This window comes from Tasmannia lanceolata, unplaced genomic scaffold, assembly GCF_043159265.1.
Source record: "Tasmannia lanceolata isolate RefF3 unplaced genomic scaffold, GAP_Taslan_0.1 ptg000015l, whole genome shotgun sequence".
Lineage (NCBI taxonomy): Eukaryota > Viridiplantae > Streptophyta > Magnoliopsida > Canellales > Winteraceae > Tasmannia > Tasmannia lanceolata.
The window spans coordinates 55,158,597-55,176,583 of record NW_027518692.1 but is presented as its reverse complement, the minus strand read 5'-3'; the positions used below and the strand labels follow the sequence as shown (position 1 = coordinate 55,176,583).

The 17,987-nt window shown below is 38.1% G+C and overlaps 1 protein-coding gene across 3 annotated transcripts; it reads left to right on the top strand.

Annotated features, from left to right (window-relative positions):
• The first annotated feature begins 3,653 nt into the window (after window positions 1-3,653).
• On the top strand, window positions 3,654-15,103 carry DOT2 (SART-1 family). 3 transcript variants are annotated; one of them, XR_013255498.1, is made up of 14 exons: window positions 3,654-3,800; window positions 4,080-5,238; window positions 8,119-8,260; window positions 8,354-8,408; window positions 8,542-8,655; window positions 8,731-8,827; window positions 8,915-8,981; window positions 9,095-9,154; window positions 9,490-10,105; window positions 10,637-10,998; window positions 12,175-12,395; window positions 13,288-13,372; window positions 14,532-14,766; window positions 14,848-15,103. XR_013255498.1 is itself a non-coding variant. In XM_077397148.1 (13 exons), the coding sequence occupies exons 2-13, from the start codon at window positions 4,175-4,177 to the stop codon at window positions 14,604-14,606; spliced, it is 2,958 nt and encodes a 985-aa protein (XP_077253263.1). In that variant the 5' UTR covers window positions 3,654-3,800; window positions 4,080-4,174; the 3' UTR covers window positions 14,607-15,103. The 3 variants fall into 3 exon arrangements, 2 of the variants coding, with proteins under 2 accessions (XP_077253263.1, XP_077253264.1); XM_077397148.1 differs by having other exon boundaries at window positions 14,532-15,103; XM_077397149.1 differs by having other exon boundaries at window positions 3,661-3,800; window positions 4,146-5,238; window positions 14,532-15,103.
• Window positions 15,104-17,987: the final 2,884 nt, after the last annotated feature.

Below are 17,987 nucleotides of genomic sequence, written 5' to 3'. Positions count from 1 at the left end.
AAGAGCCCATTGATTGGATCCACAATATTGTCGGTAACCTTTTTAAAATCGATTGACAAAGTAAATTCTGTTTGTAAATAATGACGTGGATCCAATCAAGGGACCTTTTACGACTCTTTATGCAACGGCGCCCTTGCATCTATCATTCCTCAATTATTACCTATGGTATTTAGCTGCGAGTGTTTTTCTAGAACAGTGGGGCTCAGTTTGTTTTAATCTAAACCATTCATTTGTTGGGCCCAAAGGTAAGGTAAATTGGTTATGCCCTGAAAATCATCTCCATAGGATGATCCTAACCTTTTGATCTGTATAGCTTTTTATTTGGTGTCATTCCTTTATTAAGATTGTAGTGTAACTAGTGCTACGGTCATCCTACGGAGATGATTTCGGGCCGTAGCCTAGTTAGGTTAGGGCCCAACAAATGAATGGTTTGGATCTTCAAACAAGGTGGGCACTAATGTATTTTGTAAAAAATTACATGCGGGTATACGCGGGCAACATGTAAAAACTCCTATTTATAAAATGGGAAAACTTTGATGGCCGCCCAAGGTTACCCTATAAAAAAAACTCACACCAGCAAATTAAGAAGGAAAAAGATAAGGATGGGATTGTGTAATTCAGGTCACGTTCTTAAACATTGAATAACATGAGATTGTATACCATCTGCTGTGAAGTCCAGTATTCTTCAGTTAGACCCGCTTCATAGGATGATCCAAACCGTTCCTTTGTTGGGCCACACTGTAAATGCTGCACGCCGAATATCATCTATATAGGATAATACTAACCCTCTCTCTACAGATCGGAGGGTTAGGATCATCCTCTCGAGATGATATTCGGAGTACAACCTATCTATGATGTGGCCTGACAAATGAATGGTTTGGATCATCCTACAAAGTGAACCCACCATACTTTTTAAAAATAAGTGATATATTCACCCCCCCCCCCCCTTTTTTTTTTACTTGGGACAGCCCTCTCTAGTGTAAAAGAGTACTCATAACTCATAACTCATGAATACACTACTGGGACCGTCCTAGGTAAAAAAGGGGCGAATATGAATATATCATTTTCCTTAAAAAGGAAAATGACATCAGCACAACCATGTTTTAATAATTGGACTAACTTATCTTGTCTTTTATTATTTAAAGAGCCATCTAAGGTTATTACAGTTCCAAAAGGCTATCACAAGCCTAATAAAAAAGAAAAGAATGGCTAAGTTTGTGCCATGATTAAAACATGGTCGTGCTCATATCATTTCCCTTTAAAAACAATGGACTTCACATGCGCTCATCATATAAAATCCGGAAGACCACACCCAAGCCTTAACGAGGGACTGCTATGTAAATTATATGCTTATAAAAGACCATTAGCCAAAAATTAGAGACTGTCATGGTAACAAATTAAATATTAAGGTTGCAAGTTGGGTCGGGCTTTACCCAGCTTCCATTGACCCGGCCTGAAATTGACATGGGTCAAATTTAGAAATCATGAGTCTTGGGTAGGGTCAGGTTTCAGGCTGAAGACCCCGACCCAGGGTTAAAAGGAAAAAACCAACTGAAACGCGGAACCCAACCTTTATAGACGTGCCATGGTTTTCTTAAATATCTCTTAAATAAGATGCTAAATTATTTCCAAGTGTATTGATATAATTGTTTTCACCCTTGCGATAATGCCATAATGCTTGCGATGTGAAATGGCAGTCTACTTGTTAACCAACTTAATGATGAATTAGTTGTTGTGGTTAATTTGGGCATCTTGGTATTTCAGCAAATTCAGTTAATTCAGTTGTTTGATGGTCCACGTTAATGTTCGAGAGTTCTAGACTCGTTAAATGACTCACCAGTAGCCTGGGCCAATTTTGAATTTTTCTACTGGGGTGGGGCCAAAAGCAGGACGAGTAGCCCGAGCCAGTGTTTAAAATTGACCGAGTTGTGCTGGCTGAAGGGTAAAGTATTTTTAAAAGTAGAAGCCTATTATATTACGAAATTGGTATTGAATTATTGATAGTGGGGTGGACATGGTTCGGTTCGGTTCGGTTCTGGGTTTACCCGACCTTCACCAAATGTAGATATTTTGCCTAAACGTATTTATAATCGGTTCGGTCCTGTTTATATATGAACTACAAAGACTAACATGTAAGAATTTAAAATAATCAAGCACAAAATTATATATGACCTACAAACATGCACAAATTTGGAATAGTCAAGCACAAATTTGGGGGGCGAATTAAAATTTTAAAGGCAAAGCAACACGTTAAAGAGGGGTGAATTAAAAGGGCGTGGGGTGATTTTATCAAGCGATGAGGCATTGGTTTTTAAGGTGAGGGTCGGTTCTCGGTTCGGTTTTCGGTTCCAGGATCCCAAACCCATTGGTTCCAGGATATCAGAACCGGAACCGAACCATATAAATATGGAACCGAACTGAACCGAACCATATGTGCCGGTTCAGTTCGGTTCCTCGGTTCGAACCGGAACCATGTCCACCCCTAATTGATACCGGAGGATTTGTCCTTGTTTTTTCATTGTTGTTTTCTTTTACAGATAGGACAAATTTAAATGGTTGTCATGCCTAATTTTAAGGGACATACTAGAGATCCCCTTTGTATAATTTCTCTTTATTTATGATCAGGTGCCTTACAAGACCCCATTACATAAGCTCAATTGTTTTTCTCCCCAATGACAAATAAGGATGAGCAGTACATGGAATTTTAGGTCGAAGATTTGTTGCTTTTTACAAAATTAATCACTATATAGTAAGCCAAGCATTAAAAGCCCGACCCATTTCCTCATCTCAGTTCCTTGTGTTTTTTTTCAATGAATTTCTTTTGCTCATCAGGTTAAGGAATTTTTTTTAGATTGTATTGTTCTTCGTTTGGTTGCACAAAAGCTTTGCAGCAACTGGAAATTGGTTTGGATTTGGCATGCTATTCCACGTTTAGTTGTCAAAATGTACTAGACTCCTATTGATTTCCTTGAACTTCTCTCATGTAATGATTGGTTGTCTCTTTCTTGTCCCCTTATTCCAAAAGCAAAGAATTATGGTTGAGCTTCCTAGGAAATGATGCTTTCCCTCTATCCCTCCCTTCCCTGTCTCTCCTCTCTCCTCTCTCCATATATTAGTAATGACACCCCCACTTTTTCTCCTACTCTCCTATTATTTGCCGTTCAACCAAACACTACTACACAATTTTCCAAGGTAATTCTAGGCAAATCAAAATTCTTGTCTCTTCCCTTTGACTTATTATTCCACTATTTTCATAGCATGTTTTATTTTTCTGAGCCGTGGCACCCCTCATTTCCTACTCAATTTTTTCTTCATTTCTTTCTGTTCTTTTTTTTTTCCTTATAAATTTATTTGGCTTCCCTCAGTAGTGATTTTGTGTGAAGATTATTTTCATCTCTCATTTTTTATTTCAACCTTTTTACGTTATACTGTTTTTGCTTCAAACCGTGCGATCCGTGCCTCAACCCGTGCATCGACGGATGGTCCCACTAGTATTCTAAAAAAAAAAAAAAAATGAATTCGAATCAACCCGAACGAACCCGACTCGATTTTAAGGCAAAAGCTCAACCTGAAATCAACCCGAGTTTGCCCCTATTGGCATTCTGTAAAGAGAACAGGGTAATTTTGTCCTTCAAAAAAGTTCTCTCTTACTCTCAGCCTCTCAGGCACAATATAATTTTTCTACCGGGCAAAGAAATTCGCAAAGCCTTTTTCTCCTTCGCTCTTCTATTTTGATTTGACGTTCCTCGTTTCCGATTGAAGACGATTACATGTCTCCTCTCTCTCTACCAATTTTTGCCGTAAGTTCCATCGTTTTCTCGCTTCTAATTTCTTTGCCCTAAGCGCACCCCTTTGAGGATATCAATCTGCTTGTTTTGTAATCGTTTTTGCCCTTTTTTCTTATTCTTTTAAATTTTTTTTCTTTTTTTTTTGTCTTCTTCTCATTCTCGAATTTCAACAACTTTCAGACTCGTCAAGAAATCAATAATTCTTTCTTATCACATTGAGAGCTTTTAGGTTTTCTCATATTAGATCTTCATTAGTTCTCTAATTCTTTTTTTTTTTCCTTTTTGCTGCAGGGTTTTCCTTGAATTTCTTTTCTTAAAGATCAGTTGGAGTTTAAATTGAATTTTTCGTTTCTGCAGTTTGTTTTCTTAGTATTCAAGTTTACTTGATGGATATGGATTTGGAGGAGTCAAGATTTGAAGCTAGGGCTGAAAAAAATTCTGCAGGTGAAGTGTATATGGATGAGGAGATAGAAGATCTGGTGGAAAATGAGGTTGATTTGGATATTAAAAATGAAAATGGTGGTAATTCAGTTAGTAAGGATAAGGACAAGACGAGAGATTCGGGAAAACATAGAAGCAAGGATAGAAAGAAGGAAAAGAAAGAGGAGAAGGAGCATAGAAGTAAAGATAGAGACAAGTCTAAGACCCGCGACACGGCAAAGGATAAGGAACATGATAGGATTGTGAGTAGAGAAGATAAAGGAAAGGAGCGCGAGAGGGATAGGGAGAGGGAGAAGGAAAGAAGCAAGGAAAGGACGAAAGAGAGAGATTATGAACATGATAGGTATAAGGATAAGGACCGTGAAAGGGATAAAGATCGAGAGAAAGAGCGTGAGAGGGGGAAAGACAGAGGGAAGGAACGGGAGAGGGATAGGGTGGTGGGGAAGGAGCGAGAGCTGGATCGAGAAAGTGAACGGGGTAAGGAGCGGGGGAAGGAACATGACCGAGGAAGAGAACGGGATAAGGAGCGTGAGAGGGATAGAGATAGAGAGAAAGTTCATAATAAGAATGAAGTAGAGTTAGAGAAAGAACGGGAGAGGGAAAGGGGGAAAGAGAAGGATAGGGAGAGAGGAAGAGAAAAGGAACGGGATGGGGCTAGGGATAAGGAGAAAGTTAAAGACCGAGAAAGGGAAAGGGAAAAAGGAAAGGATAAAGATCGCGGTGCACCGGAAAGGGACAAGGGTAAGGAAAGAATTAGAGAGAAGGATAGAGACAAAAGTTGGGAAAGGGAAAAACATAGATCTAAAGACAAAGAAAGGGAGAAGGTGATTGGGAAAAACCAGGATCTAGGCTATGAGAAGGATGTTGGTAAGAGAAAGGAAGGGGAAAAAGATGACGAACTAAATGATGATTTTGAGAACGACGGAGATATTGCAAAGCGGGTGAGTAAGAGTGATACACGTGATGGGTCACTTCCGCCAACCTTAGAGCTTCGAGATCGCACAGTAAAGTACGCAAACTTCCTCTATGTAATTTTACATTTTGATATAGTTCTTGTGCACTAATATCATTATGATTTTTTGACTCTTATGTGAGTTTTGAGTAGATATTGGAATCTTGATCACATCTTGCTTGAGCTTTATACCCTCTTAGTCTTAAAAAATTCTTAAACTTTATAATTTACATCCCTTAGATTCGTTTCACGGATGCATAATTTCAAAACCTTCAATACATATTTACTTCTTCATTTGTTATAATATTCTCTTCAATGCATATATGCTTCTCCGTTAATGATGGTTTCATTTTAATTAGGATTTTTACTTGGATTCTGCTTCTTTCTAGCTTTGGTAAGTTTCACCAGGCAAAAATATTCTTTGGTTATTCTATAGAACTTTGAAACTTTAGCTCTGGTTTCTGTATACAACTTTCAACATCTAGTCATCTCATTTCACTGAGAGTAAAACTTGCACTTTTTCAATCTATAATTTTAAAGGGAAATGATTTCTGCTCTCCAATGTTTTGATAAACATGCGCTCCAAATTTCAGAGGAATATTGTGGTTCTCAAAAAGCTCTTAAAGCTCGTTAAATACTACACGAGAAACATCTGGAGCGCATGTTTATCAAAACATTAGAGCGCAGAAATCATTTCCCATTTTAAATTTGGAATTATTACTTAACTGTACACCTTTTTTTTAAATCGGGATCGCCCTCCCACTCTCCGACCTGCGGTTCTGGGTCACCGACCATAAACGTTGGTCGTTTTCGACCAGGATCGACAAAAATGGCTGCCCGGGCTACCCGCAGGAGAGAGAGAGAGAGAGAGAGAGAGAGAGAGAGAGAGAGAGAGAGAGAGAGAGAGAGAGAGAGCAACTCTCATTCCCAGCTTTAATCTAATCATACCTCATTGGAGGCCGAAAAAAAGAAGAAACTCAGAAGAGGTAAAGAGACTAACCTGAAACATGTGTTCCAACAAAAACTTTCACTGAAGATCGCCAATCGAAATATAATCTATGTACAGTATTGTAAAACCTCCTTCCCTACTTCCTTGTTTTTTGCAGAGAGAAAAATGGGGGTTTGTAAATGGCATACGAGTAGAGGGAAAAGGGAAACCGTAGAAGGCATGCTGTCACTTAAAAACCCTAAACGAAAAATCCGACTACAAGCCTACTGCTATTGACACTACAAGTTTTACCCTATTTTTTAAACAATTTTTAAGTGTTATTGCCTTTCCCAAAAACTAATATTGGCACTACAAGTTTTAATCACTTTTTAAAATGGCTGTCAAATGTGATCACCTTTCCCAAAAACTGTCAGTAGCTACCGGTTAATATTCTTGACCGTCATATTTAAGATAAGGCCTAACAATGCCAATGCTCTAGCATCTCTTGGCATAACATTAAACTAGAGAGAGCACCAGAGCGACCTGGATTAGCGCTCCAAACTGACACACGACCCCATAAACGAACCAACTTAGTCTACCCTCATCGTACCGCGTACGGGCTACCATCGTACGCCGTACCCGTTCCCTTACCGTGTACCGGTATGAACCACGTTCTAGGTAACCTTGGTATGGTGCCCTCGAACTATTGAAGAACCCAGTTGGGGACCCATTCTCCAAGATGGAGAAGGGAGTTGTTTATATCCAAGCCTTTATCCAATGTCTCCATTTTTCACTGAATCCTTTTCTCTCCTGAATGAAATCCATAAAGTTGTAATCCACGTGGTCATACTCCTCCATTTCTATCTTGCATCCAACTCCTTTTTCTCCTCCTCTCCTGGAATCAATAACTTCATTAGCAATGAGAAATCCTTTGAAGATTTGTCAGCCTTTTACGAATGCTCCCTGGGATTGTGAAATAATGCTCTCCATAACTGTTTTAACTCTCCTAGCTAAAAGTTTGGCCAAGATTTTGTAAGCGCTGTGAACTATGCTGATTGGCTGAAAGTTTTAAGCTCGATAACTACCCGCTTTCTTTGGGATGAGAGTAATAAACGTCATATTCATTTCTTTACCCAGCGTACCCCTATCTTACCTCGTGAAATTCAGACATGAAGGCTAAAACGTCTTCTTTGATCACCCCAAATACTTATGTTAGAGCACCGTTGGGAAACCATAAGGGCCAGGAGATTTATCTTTATTCATGCTAAATATAGTAGCTTTAACTTCCTCGTCCTCATTCTTGTTCCTCCTGCTTGAGCTGCTTGAACACCAACACCCGAGGCCCGAGCTTGGGCCTCCAATCCTGATCCTTCAAATATAGTTTGGAGAAATATTGCACAATTAGGCTCTTTATATGATATTTCTCTTCAACTAACCATCAGGACAGCAGATTATATCTCAGAATGCTACTTATAGCAATTTGTAGAAAGTTATGCAGTCACTGGCTTTGAAGGATTGCTTGTTAAATGGTTTAGGAGTCAGTTCCAACTCCCAACCAACTTGTATAAAATGATGTGAAAACGGCATTTGAAGTAGCGGCTAGATCGGCCCAGATTCTAGTTTTGCTCACCACAAGTTAATCCTTCCTCTGTTATGCGAATCTAAATATGGCTAATGACTTTGAAATTGCATTGCTTGGATGAAAATCCTCTTCATTCTCACTGGTTTACTTTTACACGGTAGGGACATGCTGGCTGCAAGGTTTAATTTCGGATTATTTACTGTTCTTATGAATTGCTGATCTTAAGATGCTTTGTTTATATTAATTATTGAAAATTGGCCTCTGCTTAGATACTGTAAGACAATATCATCTCTGTTAACTTCCTTTGTTCTCTACCTTGGCCCACCTTTTCAGCACGGTTCTCTTCATTGAAGGAGAATTGCTATGGCCTTGTTGCTTTTGAGTATATTTTATGCATTTCCATCTGAATTGAATTCTTTTCCTACAGAATGAAAGAAGAAAGTTTAGGAAAAAAGTCTGATGGGGTTTCTGAGGTTTTATCATGGGTTACTAAGAGTCGGAGGCTCGAGGAAAAAATGAGTGCTGAAAGGCAGAAAGCCTTGCATCTTTCTAAAGTCTTTGAAGAGCAGGTTAGCGGTTATATTAATTAGGCTTCCTTTCATTTTTTTTCTTGAGGTATTTTGTACTTATATATCATGCATTTTATGATTTGACTTGCTTAGGATAATATTGATCAAGAAGAAAGTGAAGATGAAATGGCGGCACAGCACACAGGAAGTATTGTTTCTTACCCACCTTTATATTTTCCAAATTTTCACGAGTTATTTTTGGCTATTACACTGTATTATTCAGAACCTTAGAAATATGTAGGCATATTTGCTGTCTCAGTTTAGCTTTTCCTGTAAAACAGAGGATCTGGCTGGTGTTAAAATTCTTCATGGACTGGATAAAGTAATTGAAGGTGGAGCAATTGTTTTGACTCTCAAAGATCAGAACATACTTGCTGATGGTGATATCAATGAAGGTAAAAGGATAGTTGCTTGGGTAGCTTTCGTTGTTCTCAGATTCTCTAAAGCTTACATTGCATTATATTTTACAGAGGTTGATATGCTTGAAAATGTGGAGATTGGAGAGCAGAGGCATAGAGATGAGGCTTACAGGGCCGCAAAGAAGAAAACCGGGAAATATGAGGACAAGTAAGTTGGACAATGTCTTTTGAGAAATTCCTCACACTCCACATTGTACGATGATCAACTGATTTTTATTCTTTTATTAATGACTAGGTTTGGGAGTGACCTTAATCCCGAGAAGACAATTCTTCCACAGTATGATGATCCTGTTGGAGATGAGGTTGCTTTTTTCTCATGAATCCCCTTGTTTTGTTGATACACCACATTTTTCTAGTTATTTCTGTTTTTTTTAAATGGTGTTTTCTAGTTATTTCTTATCTGTAATATTTTCAGGGCGTAACTTTGGATGAAAGTGGGCGCTTCAATGTGGAAGCAGAGAAAAAACTAGACGAGGTATCTTTACTTAACTCTTCCCTATTTACTATTTGATGCTTCTTGAACTCTTATTCGGTTACTCCAGTTGAAACTTTAGCTGCAGTAGGTTTCCCCTTTTAACAATTTCAATCCTATCATTATCAATTTTGTTATTTCAAATTTTGTGGAAAATGGTTTTGCAATGTTGTGTCCACATTTTATTTTTCTTTGTTATAATCCTTGTTTTTTATGTTGTTTCGGAACAATATGCATACGCCTGTTTTCTCGTGAGATCTACTGTTGTGCTTGGGTTCTCACTAATAGGAGGAATGCTATTGCTTATTTTTCTTATACAAAACACTTTATGTTGCCAGCTCCGTAAAAGATTACAGGGTGTTTCTACGAGCAATCAGTTTGAGGACCTCACTTCTTCTGGCAAGATCTCATCAGATTACTATACCCATGAAGAAATGCTTGAATTTAAAAAGCCTAAGAAGAAGAAGAAATCCTTCCGGAAGAAAGAGAAGCTGGATTTGGACGCCCTTGAAGCAGAAGCCATCTCTGCTGGATTGGGTGCAAATGATCTTGGTTCCCGGGATGAAAAAAAGAGACAATCTGCCAAAGAGGAGAGGGAGAATTTCGAAGCAGAAATGAGGAGTAATGCATACCAGTTAGCGTATGCTAAAGCCGAGGAGGCATCTAGGGCACTCCGACAGGAGCAAACTCTCACCATTAAAGGCGTGGAAGATGAAAATCCGGTTTTTGGTGAAGATGATGATGATCTGTACAAGTCGCTAGAAAAAGCGAGAAAATTAGCACTTAAAAGACAGGATGAGGCAGCAGCCTCTGGTCCTCAAGCAGTTGCGCTTTTAGCTGTTGCTGGGAATCAATCGGGAGAGACGCACAACTCCACATCTGAAGAGGTACAAGAAAACAGGGTTGTCTTCACAGAGATGGATGAGTTTGTTTGGGGTCTACAACTTGATGAAGGTATTTCTTTTTGTTCTTTCCTTTATTCGCTTTTGATGCATTTATTTAAAGGGTTGAACTTTTAATGTGCTGGGGACTGAAGTTTTTTTGAAGTATCTGGAAGTATTTGATTACCCATGGTACATATAATATAAATACGGAAAATGGGATCTAAGAGTTTGCATAGGGAGCTTACCTATGCAAACTATCAAAAATTACAGTACGGCCAACACCATAAGATGACCCAAAACGTCCATTTGGATCGCCATCAGAGTGTTAGGATCATCCTATGGAAATGATTTTTGGGGAACCAGCTACTTCAACTGTGGCGGTCCAAATGGACGGTTTGGATCATCCTATGGTGTTGTCCGTACTGTAATTTTGGGGAGTTTGCATAGGTAAACTACCTATGCAAATTCTTAGATCCGTCTTTTCCCATATAAATACAATGGGCATCACTAGGCAGGTGTTCGTTTTTAGATATTTTAATTTTAATTTATTTATTGTATTCCCACATTATTTTCATATACTGCTGCTTTTCTGTTGTCTCAGATGCCGAAAAGCCTGAAGCTGAAGATGTTTTTAAGGATGAAGAAGAAGTTCCAAAATCCTTTGAGCAGGATATAAATGATGAGGCAGGTGGTTGGACAGAGGTAAATGAGACTAGCAGAGACGAAATGGTTGTTGAAGAGGAGAAAGATGATATAATTCCAGATAAGACTATCCATGAACCTGCAGTTGGGAAAGGATTATCAGGCGCACTTCAGCTGCTTAAAGAGCGAGGAACACTCAAGGAGAGCATAGATTGGGGTGGAAGGAACATGGACAAAAAGAAGAGCAAACTAGTCGGCATTTATGAGAATGATGGGTCTAAGGAAATACGTATTGAAAGGACTGATGAGTTCGGTCGGATTGTAAGTTCTTTACCCTTTTTAGAAAGTCAATCAGCCTTTGGAATGTGAAAAATCATAAAATACTTCATTTTTTTATAAACTGGCTGCTACATTTGGTTTGTTCTTACCATTTAAATTTTTTTTTTGGTTTGTTCTTTATCGTCCTAATTTTCAATAGAATAAGATATTAGCAATGCTGTTCCATTGAGATGTATCTATTGCTTCGACTCGTGGAAAATGAATTTGTTCTTCCACAAAATTCTGAATACACTATTGTCAGAGGTACAGTTGTTACTTAGGAATAAGAAGAGTATCATAACTATGGAGTTTTTCATTCTTTAGAGAACAAATTGGTCTTAGACTCTGAGTTCATCGTGTGGGACTGGAGTTCTGACTGCTCAAATGCATTCAGGGAATTCCTTACCTGATTTTGTTAATAAGGGCCTTGTGCTTTTATATTTTTTGCTTTTGCCCCTTTTATTCACTTTATGAAAGATCATTTCTTTTAAGTTTCTTCTGATTTGTAAACTTGGACCGGGTAGAAATTAACACATTGAAATTGTTAAAAACAAAAAAATTAACGCATTGACTCTGTAACAGTTGAGTGCTCTTGACTGCTTAAAAAAATGACAAGACATATGTGATACTATGATAATTTTGTGCCTTGCTAACATTCAAAGAAGGCAATAATTTTATGTGACTAGATATTATTTTAAGTTGGAAAACCATATTCTTAGGAAGTTTGAAAGATGACGTTGTTTTTGTTTATAATCCCTGTTACTTTTTATTGTGGGAATTGGGTATATCTTTATGATTCTTTTTTCACACCTCCAGGAAATTATCTCCAAGCAATACTAGTGCTTCCTCATTATTTTTTTTACCGCTCAATAAGCAAGTGCTTATCATTTGCTAGAATCTTGTTGCATGTGTAGCCAATTGGGGTTGCATGAGCTGTCCTATAATTTTTAAAATTTTGGTTGCTTGGGATGTCTTTGATAAATTATTTTAGCTGATAAAGAATTTAGATGTTATTTGGTTACTTTAGAAGATGAGTTCTTGATTTTTTTTGCCCAAAAAATGATTTTTTTAACTGTTTTCATGTTTGCATCTGGATACTATCTTTTTATTGTTTCCTTTTTTTCTTCAATAGAATTTTATCCATTTTGAATTTCAATCTTGTTTGTTTGATTTGATTAGATGACTCCGAAGGAGGCGTTTAGGATGATTTCTCATAAATTTCATGGCAAAGGACCCGGCAAAATGAAGCTTGAAAAACGCATGAAACAATATCATGAAGAATTGAAGTTGAAGCAGATGAAGGCTTCTGACACCCCATCACAATCAATGGAGAGGATGAGAGAAGCTCAAGCTCATCTACAAACTCCTTATCTTGTGCTCAGTGGACATGTTAAACCGGGGTATCCTTTTTTGCTCATCCATTGACCTTTGAAAGGCTTTTGAACTTTGAGAATGATGGAATTTTCCAACACTCTGCAATATATGTTACTCCATATCATTGTTTAAGAACTCCCTAAGTCAATCATTGACTCACCCTAGTCGACTTGGTTTTACCTTGTCCGAGTCAGAATTTTGAAACATTGCTCCATATAGCACACTGACCCACTCACCCATACACACAGAGACACATTCTTCACCGAAATATCATGGCTTGACGTCTGATGTTGTTGATTGATTTGGTAGAGAATACTCTTCACTTGATTTCTTGGAAGTTTAGATACCCTTATGGTGATAATGGTGATAATTTGAATCCATGAGATTGTAGTTTCTAGTAATTTTATTTGGAAACATGTTAATTATCTTGATAAAAGAATTTCTTTTTCTCAAACTAATGAAATTCATGGAAACAAAAAGGAAGAAAATATAGGGAAGAGAATACCCTGCCCCCCCCCAAAAAAAAAAAAAAAAAACCACCACCACCACCACCCACCCACACACACACCAAATCCCCTCCTATTTTGGTGCTTTCTTTTTCTTTTTCTTTTTTCTTTTTTTTTGTGTGTGTGTGTACAGTGGGGGTGGGTGGGGGGAGCAAGTGGTGTTCATCAGAGCTTTGAAGGCACTTTGAATTTTTTTGAAAGCTTGGTGTTTCGGGAGCGGGTGGTGTGCATCAAAGCTTAAGCTTTGAAGGCATTTTGAATTTCTCAAAGGCACATGGAAATTTTTTGAAAGCTTGGTGTTTCGGAAACTTGCATTTTTCTAACTTTCATGTGACAAGAATCTTTTAATGAGGTTTATTATTCATTTTCTCATCATATATAAATATAAATGTATCTTTGTTTGAAATTTCAGGCAAACCAGTGATCCAAGAAGCGGTTTTGCTACTGTTGAGAAAGATCATCTTGGAAGCTTGACGCCCATGCTCGGGGATAGGAAGGTCTCTCTCTCTCTCTCTCTCTCTCTCTCTCTCTCTCTCTCTCTCTCTCGTTTCCCAAATGTGGAACACATGCCTACATGTGTGTATGGGAGCCATCTGCTTGGTGAATCTCACTGAGGAAATGGTTCCATAAAATGTATGTACATGTATGGAGCCATTTAATGGGTTCACCAGGGCGACTTATTCTCTCTCTCTCTCTCTCGTTTCCCAAATGTGGAACACATGCCTACATGTGTGTATGGGAGCCATCTGCTTGGTGAATCTCACTGAGGAAATGGTTCCATAAAATGTATGTACATGTATGGAGCCATTTAATGGGTTCACCAGGGCGACTTATTCTTGGGTTTCACCTTTGATAGCCTAAGTCCTACCTTACTAATGTGGAACACATGCATAAACATTCGTGCTTTTGGCTTAATGTATTTTTTTAGCAATGATTCATTTTTAATTTATTAAGAGTTAATGGATTCTATTAAGGGCTATAAACAACTACCTTACTGTAGCACAATATTTTGGCTTTGGTTCTATGGCTGTTGCATCACCGTCCAATTCAATTGGATGGCAAATCAGATGGTGATGCAAGAGACGACATGGAATCTGATGCTAAGCCGTAGCATCAAAACTTTGTCTCTTGAAAGGAAAATATTTACTTTATTGATTAATTGCTGGTAGATGCTTTAAATGTGGAGCACTTTCTGGCTTCTGCTGATATTGGCAGCTAAACTAATGAGAAACCAATTCATTTTCTTTTGGGCTTAATGATTATATCTATAAATATATATTGGGAAGTGATATATCCGCCCCTTTTCAGTACTCGGGACACCCACCTGCAGTGTACGTTGGCAATCAAATCCGTTGAATCCTTCCCATGTAAAGTACAACAGCCCCTTTGCAGTAATAGATACACGTAAAGTACAACAGCCCCTTTGCAGTAATAGGTACACTGCAGGTGGGTGTCCCAAGTAATGAAAAGGGGCGGATATATCACTTCCCATATATATTTGATATCTATGCAAAGGCAATTAAGGTAGTGCCTTTTTTCTGCTAGATTCCTTGCACAATCATACCCATTAAATTCCTGAACCAATCATACTTCTCTTTCAATTTTTGAATTCATATCCCAGATGCGTGTGCAAAACCTAATTCGCTTATCTTTCAGGTTGAGCATTTCTTGGGAATCAAGCGCAAGGCTGAGCCAAGCAACATGGGTCCTCCGAAGAAACCAAAAACCTGAATTTAATGCAGGGGAGACAACTAGAAAAGCTACTACACATGCAAGTTCGAATATGTATCCAGATCAGGACTCGAGCAAAGCGATATCAGAAATTTGACCAGGCCTTATAAACTATAAATTCGAACTATATAGGCCAAAATATCCTTACCAGGGCTTGCATGTAAGAGCTTACCAGTCAAGAAGCAATTTCTTCTCTTCTATTTTATTGGTAAACTTACAATTATAAGAACCAATTTCACAGGTTTTGGATAGAAAAATGGAAAGCAGAAATGAAACTCCAGTTTTTCAGTTACTTTGAAGGTCAGTGCTTCTATTAGCAACTCTTTCGAACTTCTCAGAGTCCTTACCATGAAACTCTTAGAACAATGTAAATTATATTAATTTTTGGCTTGTTGAAATTGCATCTTAAAAGTAATTTCAAAATGTGGTGAAAATATCCTGTAAATGTGCTGGTGAAGAGCAAGTTAAATACATGTTTTGAGTGTTTTGAATGGGCATTTTGTGACTCCCATCTTCTATGTGACTTGAGCATTGACAGCCTGCTGATAATCTTTTAAGTATGACTTCTGGACATTTGTTTCCCTAATCTAGGTAAGTACCATAACAAATGTTGGAAGATGAGATGCCCTCCTTCTTTTCTTGCATCATTTCTAGCCTGTTTCTTAGACTGGTAACCATGTTTGTTTCCCTAGGTTGAGTAGGCTATTGTTTTCACTGTTGCAGAATGATGAACACCAGTCTAGTCAAGTGCCTGTATTTATCTATTATTTCTGTTGTTGGGTTACATTGGAATATCAACATTAATCAGGTATGCTTGTATGTTACATGAAGATATTGAGATGATATTTATTGACATGGCTTCTTTGCTCATTACCACCGTGCACATGGCTGGTGAGGTTGGTAGATCAGGGTGACAATAGAATAATCACATTGACTAGATAATCTTGACCACTAAATTGCTGCGTTTGGACGGGATGGCTAGAAATGGGTGGCCTATGGTTTATATTCAAAAGGAAAAAGGCCAATAGTCAGACAGCTATGATCAATCGATGAGATTATTTGAGTGGGACCCACCAGATGAACAATCTGAATTGTTCAACCATAAGCCATATATATATATATATATATATATATATATATATATGTGTGTGTTTGTTGGGCCAATGTCACCATTCAGTTCCTCATTAGTGGGAACCTAAGAATAATCAAACATTTATCATCTCCTGTCCAGGGTTTAAAATTTTGGTTTCGGTACCGGTTTCGGACGCATGAAATTTTGAAATTTCGGTCGAAATCTGTTACAAAAACGAAACGAATATTTTATTCAGTATTAAATTTCGGCTGAAATTTCAGTAATTTTGGTCGAAATTTCAGTGAAATATTAAATTAATTTAAAAAAGCCAGATTTTTTGGGTCAAATTTTGGAAAAATCGAAATTTCGACCGAAATTCTGAAATAAAATACCGTTCGGAAAAGTGACATTTTGGTGTCGCTGATTTCGGTCGAAATTTAAAACCATGCTCCTGTCTTTCTCATAATTCATATCCTTGTTGATAGGTCGGCAGTCAATTTGGGTTTTGGTTCTGGAGTTGGATTGAAATTTACCTGCAATGCATCTTTTTCCGGGCTTAATACAGAGCCTTTACATGCCCTGTGATCTTGGGATGTTTGTTTGTTTGTTCGTTAAAATGCTGCCAGTATCATTTATTCTCCATCTCTTGAGATTTATGAGAAAAAAATTGAATTTTATAGTGGTAAGCTTAGGATGTTCATATCATATAACCGACATATCACGATTTAGATGGGCACTTTTCGGGTTATCAATCTTTGCGCACTATAGGCAAACAATCATTGCCATTTGATCTGTGTTATTTCTGAGTTAGGGTTCAGTTGTGGGTGGCAAGATCAAGGCAGTTTCTAAATGAAAATCCTTGTCAATTATGCCTTTCAAACTTCATGTCAATGGTAAGCTCTCTGTTCGGGTGTCACAGTCTTTCTCAGCCAAATAGAAGGTAATCTAGTTGTGAAAGTTGGGCTCTTCTAATATTATGTCACTGGCCAGCGGCAATGGTGATGACCCATGGAGATTTGCCAGGTTCATCGGAGATTAAAAATGGGATATGATACATTCACCCATTTTTTTCGACCTTGCCAAGAGCTACCTTCCTCTTTCTAAGCCCTTCACATTTGTTGATTAGGCAGCTTGGCCAATCCTGCGATGACTCTTATGACTACCCAGTTCCTTTTTCTAGTTATGTAGCCTGATTAATGTGTGGTAGTAAAGCTTTTATGCATGATCTAAAAAATTCTCCAGTCAATCAACTCGCCCAAGTTTTCTGGGTTTTGACCCTACAGAGGCAATTGGAAACTCCTTTTGACTCACATGAGTCAATAGAAAACTCGTTCATCAATCATCGAGTCATCTTGGTTTTACTTTGTTGATGTTCTTGTTCAACTATGAGTTCTTAAAGGCTGGGTTTGTGGATTCCCCCAGTGTGTTCTTATGACCTATATGGGAGACAGACCATACACTATATTTCAGAAATTTCAACCTTGCTTGGACTAGCTTCTCTGTTCGTACATGCCTTTTAGAGACTAAAACACCCGGCAGCCAAACATGGAAGATGGTCTTTATTACAAGTGCAGATGATGCATAAATAACTAAATTAGAAAGTTTTTTAGGTTTTGGAAACACCTGGTTATAATGCCTCTTTAGGGCACTTATTTTTTGGGCGCGAGGGCTTTTTTTTTGTGGCGGCTGGATAGAGAGAGATTATTCTAGGAGTTTTTCTCTTCTGTACAGTCGTGGTTGAGAAGAAAGGAATGGGTTGTGGTTTGTAAGTTTGGGCTATAATCTATTGCAATCCTTGTATCGTGTTGTTGCCTGTGGATGTAGGCATTTATTTTTTGCTGAATCATGTGAAATCTCGGTGTTCATCTTGTGGCTTCCTTTTATATATACTTTTCTGTTTCTTTGTGCACGATTGGATTTTGCCCGCAGATTTCTCTAAATAGATGCGATTTTTAAAGTATAAATGATTAAATAACACCAGCTCTAACAACTTAAGCTTTTGGAGTAACTCATCGTTTCACATGGTATCAGAGCAAAGGTCCTAGTTTCAAACCTCCTTGATATTAAAAATCCACATGTAATGGCCAAAACCCAAAAGTGGGGCCACATGTGGGCCAACCCTAAAAAGAGGGGCCACACATGTAATAGCCAAAACCCAAAAGTGGGGCCACATGTAGGCCAACCCTAAAAAGAGGGGTCACACATGAGGGGTAGTGATAATAAAGTATAAAAGATTGAATAACACCAGCTGTAACAGCTTGGGCTTTTGGAGTAATGTGTTGTTTCACAACGATATCCGTACTTGTTTA